Source organism: Fusarium oxysporum, genomic scaffold (genome assembly GCF_000149955.1).
Source record: "Fusarium oxysporum f. sp. lycopersici 4287 supercont2.89 genomic scaffold, whole genome shotgun sequence".
NCBI classification, from domain to species: Eukaryota; Fungi; Ascomycota; class Sordariomycetes; order Hypocreales; family Nectriaceae; genus Fusarium; species Fusarium oxysporum.
In genome coordinates, this window is record NW_017264889.1 from 1 (window position 1) to 7,154 (window position 7,154).

Sequence of the window (7,154 nt, forward strand, 5' to 3'; positions counted from 1 at the left end):
TCGAAAGCACGATACTTGCCTAGAGACGCTTGCTAGGTGGTTCCCGATGGACGTCAGCCGGCGCCGCTTACGTTGCATTGGCCACATTATCAGCCTGGTTGCCCGGGCTGTCATCTTCGGCTCAAACGTTAGCATATTCGAGGCGGAGCTTCGTGGGGCTACAGATGAATTCAGTTTCGAGATTTGAGCCAAGAAGGGGGCTGTTGGCAGACTCCACAACCTTGCAACCTATATCCGCCGGACGGACCAACGACAACAGGCGCTTCGGCGTTTACAGGCCGAGCTCGCAGGGGACGATGCCATATTTACATTGGAGATCGTTGTTGATGGCAAGACACGCTGGAACTCCATTTACGTTATGATCAACCGCAGTATGCGTATATGTCTGTCACTCACCTCTGTGCTGACCCGGGATCGGCTTATCCTAGCACTCGAACTACGCAGCGCCATCGAGCTCTATCGATCTCGTTGGCAAAAACCCATAAATGATCCCGTCCACCGTGACCTAACGAAGGATTTCCTCAGCGCTGCAGACTGGGCTGAACTAGGGCGCTTCCACGACTTCCTAAAGCCGTTTTACATCCTTACGAAGACTAGGGAGGGCAACGCCAGTAAACCAGGCGCAAAAGGCGGGCATGGTGCCGTGCGGGAGACCCTCAAGACAATTGACTATCTGTTTGTCAAATTTGAGCAGGCCCGGAGGAAACTCAGTTCGAGGAGCCCTCCCATTTTAAGTCGGGAATTGACTGCGGATGGGCGAAGCTTGAAGGTTATTACATTAAAACGGACCGTACACCTATCTACCGAGCAGCGCCAGCGCTTCACCCATCTTATGGGTATGACTACTTTGAGCGGCACTGGAAAAACGCGATGGATAGGCCGCAATGGTATAGCGACATGCAGTCCGCTGTGGGTAGCCTGTTCGATGAATACGTTCGACAGGCTGAAGTTGAAACTCAAGCTCAAGCTGGACTTTTGGAAGATGAAGCCGATGAGATCGAAGCTGACGTTAACGACTACATCTCATTTGGGAAGAGGTCAATCCGCTCATTGCATACACAACGAAAGAAGGTCAAGGCAGTTAGCAACCTTGACTTATTCCAGACACGGCCAATTTACCTTTACCCCCAAGATCTCGACGTTGCAAACCCTCTTGAATGGTAGAACCGACATCAATTGGAATATCCAGCCTTGTATCGAATGGCGCTAGATCTGTTCTCAATTCCTGGCATGAGTGCTTATTGTGAGAGAATGTTTAGCCAGACAAAGAAGATGATCACCGACGAGCGCAATCGGCTAGCACCTGAGGTAGTCGAGACAGATCAACTCCAAAAGCACTGGCTAATGAGAGGGCTGGTAATGTAGTAATTAATGCTTGCGTACGAGGAGCAAAAGAGTTTCAGTGTGTATGGTGCCATTTAGTGAACCCCTTTCAGCAGCACGGTAAAAACCTTCGGGATCACTGGATCAGACTGTCAGACCTAGACCGACAGACCGAAGGGGCCGGTCTGGGTCGGTCGGTCTGTTAGCCACACTGAATAAAACCCTTACAGCTCGCGGTCTTCATCCGCCTTTTAGCCCATAAAGCAATATAGAGCCAATTGCGATTGCTACTCTCATACAGAAGATTCCAAAACCCTCGTTATGTCTGCACAACAAAAGGTAAATTCCTCACAAGTCCCTTGGTTGGAATGGACTCTATGATGAGAAGCAGAGCGCAAGATGCTTGCCGAAACCCTCGCCTGGGGCGCACTGTGCCTATTGTTCATTTCTCTTCCAGTCCTAGCCCTCGGCACGTTGGACCCCATGGCTGAACATGAGCGTATAACTCACGTCGTGCTGGCTTGCCCTCCCGGGAAAGAGTCCACCGGAGACTGTTTCGAACCTTTATTAATGAACCAACTTGCCGGCTTTGGCACTATGGCGACGGTAGAATCACCCGACGCCGACGAAATTTTAAGCCCCCTAGCTCATTGCGACGATACTGATTATATCAACTATGCGAAATATAGAATTCCTGGCACATACCCAATCAATCGAGCTGAGGCTACATGCGCACTCTGGGACTGTATCATGCACCTATCCGATCGGTTCCGCGAAGGTATAGCTGGCGCGAGGGGACTGCTGGATGATAAAAACAATATAACCAAAAACGAAACGGACCTCAGTAAAGACAATTGTGCGTTCGTAAGGCTTTTCCGCGACAAACGCCGCCGTACGAAATGCAATGCTATGGAAGGACTGGATCAAGCTTTACATGGAGTTCAGGACCTTTATACCCACAGCAAAGCAATTGCCTTTTATCGCTAAAGTCTTTCACATGGGTTGCCACTCCTAGCCAACGAAGCCATGAGTTCGGTGAGGCCAGATCACGCATTTCTTCGATGACCTCCATCTCCTTCTTTCGAGCCTCTTTGACCATGGCTTGGAATGCTTGTATGGTTTGCATGGCTTGCAGAGTAGTAACTTCGACCCTTGCCTGCTTAGCATGCACGCTCCAACCGATATGTCATTAGTGAAATCTCTACTCTGATTCTATTTCTCTGACTTCTCAATTATTAAAACATTATATTATTATAAGAATAGTGACCAGGGATTCCTCATGACTTTTCTTTTCAAGTTTACATTTGCTTCTATCCAGGCATCATTTAGCTACACATAGCCGCGTCACAATAACACCCTTTATCATATCGTACACACTATCGGGGCTATCATGTTATCCCATTAATACCCCCTCATGTGTAAATCATCCCCAAGGACAATCCATTATCGCTCAGTCCGAGCAGAGCAGCTTCAAGGACCCCAGCCAAACAAAAGAACGCCCATCTTGTCTCCATGCTTATACCTATACCTGGCCCATCCATTTCCCACTAAAACCTACACCATCGCCTCGCTCTTTTTAGAAGCCTGTATGATATCCCCATCAAAAATTGCCAAACTAAAAATGCCTTCCCTCTCCCAACCCGCAGCCCTCTTACTGCGGTGGTTTCGCATCTTCCTTTTGCATCGGCTTGATCTTGGCGTACAATGATGTCTCATGAAAGTTGAAGTTGGGTTCGAGCTCGCAGAATGGGATGCTGCAAGAGGAGCACGTCTGCCGTTGGACGATCAAAGGGGTCCCTGATTCACTGTTAGCCAACCACAAATAACAGGGAAGTCCTAATCCGAAAGTACTCACACTTGGAAACAGTCCATCATAAACGCCACCGCCAGGGGACCAAGGGTTCCTTGGATACCCTCGGCGATCGGTGGCGTCTCGCCATTTGCAATTTTGTAGATGGCGCCTACCGCCTCCTCCTTGGCCCATGGGCGTTGGCCTGTGAGCATCTCCAACACCACACAACCCAGACTCCAGATATCCACCTTGGCGCTGTATCCCTCGCATTGTGATCGAATGACCTCGGGAGCCATCCAGAACACCGAGCCTTGCATATTGTTCGTCTTGTCATTGCCGTAGATGTTATCTGTCTTTTTAGAGATACCAAAGTCACTGATCTTGCAAGTGCCATCTGTATCCAAAAGGATGTTGTCTGCCTTCAGATCTCGATGGAGAATACCCTCCTGATGCAGGTATGCCAATCCAGAGAGCGCTTGTCGGGTGAGAGACGCGACAATGGACTCTTCGAACTTGCCATGTTTACGGAGACATGATCTGATACTGCCACCAGAAATATACTCGAGAAAGATGCTGATACTTGTTTCCTTGCGCTCGCATCCGAGATATTGCACAATGTTGACGTGGTCCAGGTGCTGCATCGTGTCAATTTCCTTGTCCAGTCCCGCGACCAATTCTTTTATCTTCTGCTTATCACCACCAGCAGCCTTGGGGTTGATGTCGACTTCCTTGACAGCTAAGAATTGACCAGTAGTGGCATTCATACCGAGGTACACACGACCATAGGTGCCATTGCCAATGAGTTGACCCTTGAACCAGCGGAACGTTGTCCGCCTCTTGGGGAGGGTATCTTGAGGATTCTTGGGCGTGATCATGTTGCCGGAGGCCTGTACTCTGTTATGAGATGTGCTAGCCATGCGTCTGTTGCCCTCGTGAGCGCCACGGACAACTTCACGAATGGATTTCATGCGGTCAAGTCCACTAGAACGGCCGAGACTTTTTTGTGCCACAGGAGTAGGTCGTTCTGGAGCCTTAAGAGTAGATTCATCAGAACCATGAGTATCGTTCTCATTGTAAAGAGAGGGCGGTCGGCTAGGTGTAACGGCAGGCAGACCATCGGTAGGGGATTCAGCTGCAGGAACTCCTTGCGCTCTCTCGGGCGTCGCCTTAGGTGCGCCTCCAGAGGTCTCTTCTGCCTCGGCGATAGGAGATGGAAGCACCTCCCCACCCTCTCCCTTTTCTAGAACTGGTTGATCAAGATCCAAGTTAGGGAAGAAGTCATCGAGGTTATCAATCAGGGCATCCGTTGGAGGACGGTTAGCCCAAACTTCCTTTTCGATGAACGGTTCCCGTCGGCTCAACTTGCTGTTCTTCTCACTAGATGTCCTGGAGCCGGATCGAGGGGTTGCTCGTGGTTTACGAGAAAGTCCTACGCTGTCGTCGCTGGGGTTAAGTGTAACAGCGCTTGGCATAGACTGTGGATATGTAAAGGACACTGAAATGCCCTTTTCAGCCCGACAAGTATTCATTGTCAGATTGCGCTGCTTATCGTGGTCAACTGCGTTACGTCCCCGTTGTTTCTCAGCAGAGGCCTTGCCCTTGCTTCGAGGTATCAGAGGGATCGCGAACAAGTCATCATCGGAATCATCGTCGCTATCATCATTAGCAGGCGGTGCCGGAGGCGGTCGCCGAGGGGACAGCTGATCTGGTCGCTTGTCATTATATGGCGAGCTTCGAGGTTGATCGAAATCAACAACTCTATTGCTTGTGATGCCAAGACCAACCGACTTAAATGGGCAACCATTCCCTGCTGCGTGCTTCCGCATCTCAAGACATTCACCCTGCTTTATCTTCATCTCAACGGGGTATGAGGTTGCCTCTTGCGAGAGCGCATTCTTATCGATCTTGTTATCCGTCGATGTGTTAGGCCTAGAGGTAGGGGGTGAAGTACTTGACCGCTGCCGCGGATTATGTTTCGAGCCATCAAGTCCAGGTGCCAAATAGCCTAAAGATGCTGGCGCGATGGGGTTTGCTGTAAGGCCGCAGGTCACGGCAGGGACTGCTGGAAGTGTGACGAAGAACTTGAGAGTTCCTACTGAATCTCCCTTGATCTGTTTGGCGGTAACAAGTTTCTGGTCATCTAGAAGATCGGCATGATCAAGCCTGCCAACCTCCGTAAGGTACAGTAAGGAATTTTCATAGTCTCTCAAACCCAGATGCAGACAGACGGCCCGGCGAATGTCGGCCGCCGTCTCCGCTTCGGTGATATCGCACACTCGGTAGTGCCAATAGTCCATGGTAGCAAGGACATACGTCCGTACAGGGTTAGTTCTCTTTGATCGTTGACGTGCTTGGTGGCCGTTCCTGTCTTCTGGACCTGGTCGCCAGCTCGGACCGGGCCGGTCCAAACTGGGATCAGGATCGGTTTCGGAGCTTGATAGATTGTTCCCATGCCCGACACTGAAAGACTTGTTCCGATCGTATGAACTCGAGCTCTTGATAGATTCGGCTGACCGGCCGGTAACGATGCTTCGGATAAGCCGTCGCATTCGTTTCCCTTCCTCTCGTTCTCTCGGCTGGCCCCAATTGGTTCCGCTATCTGTGCATTCTTGGGCGAGATTGGGGTATACTTGCTGGTTAGAGTTACCGCGGCCGCGGTCAGCCCGGGGCTCCAGGGACTGGGTTCCATGGATGTTAAGTGCTTTGCTTATCTCCTGGCAGTCTCGGGAGAACTGGTTCTTGGCCGACCAAATCAAGCCGGGATCTAAGGGCGACTGGGACGCAACTTCCAGAGGAATGGAAATCGCAGAGGAACTTGCTGAACTAGAAGAGGTCTGCTTGTAGGTGCTAGGTATACCGCGCGATCGAAGGGTGCTGTTCGTATGAAGGCGATTCCTTGAGTTGGGATCCGTTGGGGTAGTCATGTTGGTCTCAGTACCACTTATCGGCGTCTTAAGAGACCACGACGACTGTGAGCTGGCGGTTAGGTTTGGATCTTCGAGGCCAAAATCGGGCTAACTTTAACTGTTCTCTGGACGCAGTTCTTCTCCCAAAGAGCATGCGGAATGATAAGCCCGGCCCCATTTCCTACCGTGCTGACTTTAGAATCGGTAAATTCTCTATCTCGTCGCTGATGCCGGGCGATAAGTTGGTTTGAACACTGTGGATGAGGCGGCCTCTGTATATGCCTAAAGCGCTTCTCATTACGGTTTAATACGTGGATGACGTGACTCGCACATGTCAGAGGGGTGTGCGATATGCGCAAGTGCGATGGATAGACGCCTTCGGCAGGCAAGATCCAGAAACCTATCCTCCAAGCGACGGACCGCGCCCGCAAACTGTGGCACAGCTAACTTTAAGTTTGGGCATTGTTGATCGGGCGCTAAAATACTGACTACCGCTGGCTGCCTCAATGGGAGGAGGGCCGAAGTTGAGCCTTTCATACTTGGGTCAGGGTGTGCCTAGCGAATGTGCTAGCAGCGCTACCAGAGCTGAGACTGCTTTTTTTGATCCTTCGGCTAGTTTCTATCCATAGAAATTATCTGTGTGACACTCTTCCATAAGCGAAATGATCTTGACAGCTCGTGTCTAGTCCGGCCAGCGCATCAACCACAAGCCCTGCAGTCCTACCACGGTCCCGAATTCCTTATTCAAGAGCCGAAATATATCCTCTAGAACTAAGATGTTAAGCATCATGGTCTGTACCGTTGACAGCCCCCTTCCTTTCAAATCGGCTCTCGCAGTTGTTAGCGTCCCGATACCAAACTACTGTCATAGAGTCTGCGTCTTCACCCACCCGCTGAAGGATGCACAGCTACTGTGCAAAATGAAATGGTTTAATTTATAGGTCCTTATTGCTATGTATATAATTAAACAATTGTGCCTAGCAGACGACAGATTTAATATCCTAAGCCTCTGAAGATAGACTAGACCGTCGCCGAGTTTCCTAAGTAAACGTGGAGTACCACGCTGTGTCCACTAGGGGTCAGACTGAAAGTATACCACATCCGAGGTTGTCTCGTCAGACTGGCGTCATTGG

General features: G+C 50.5%; 2 protein-coding genes across 2 annotated transcripts; one reads left to right on the plus strand and one right to left on the minus strand.

Annotated features, from left to right (window-relative positions):
* Positions 1 to 1,722: 1,722 nt before the first annotated feature.
* FOXG_22950 (uncharacterized protein) lies at positions 1,723 to 2,310 on the plus strand (the record flags this gene model as incomplete). Its single annotated transcript, XM_018403366.1, has 1 exon — positions 1,723 to 2,310. The coding sequence occupies one exon, from the start codon at positions 1,723 to 1,725 to the stop codon at positions 2,308 to 2,310; it is 588 nt and encodes a 195-aa protein (XP_018258850.1).
* Positions 2,311 to 3,035: 725 nt separating this feature from the next.
* FOXG_17716 (STE/STE11/BCK1 protein kinase) lies at positions 3,036 to 6,039 on the minus strand (the record flags this gene model as incomplete). The annotated part of the gene is made up of 2 exons (XM_018397717.1): positions 3,036 to 3,120; positions 3,179 to 6,039. The coding sequence occupies 2 exons, from the start codon at positions 6,037 to 6,039 to the stop codon at positions 3,036 to 3,038; spliced, it is 2,946 nt and encodes a 981-aa protein (XP_018258851.1).
* Positions 6,040 to 7,154: the final 1,115 nt, after the last annotated feature.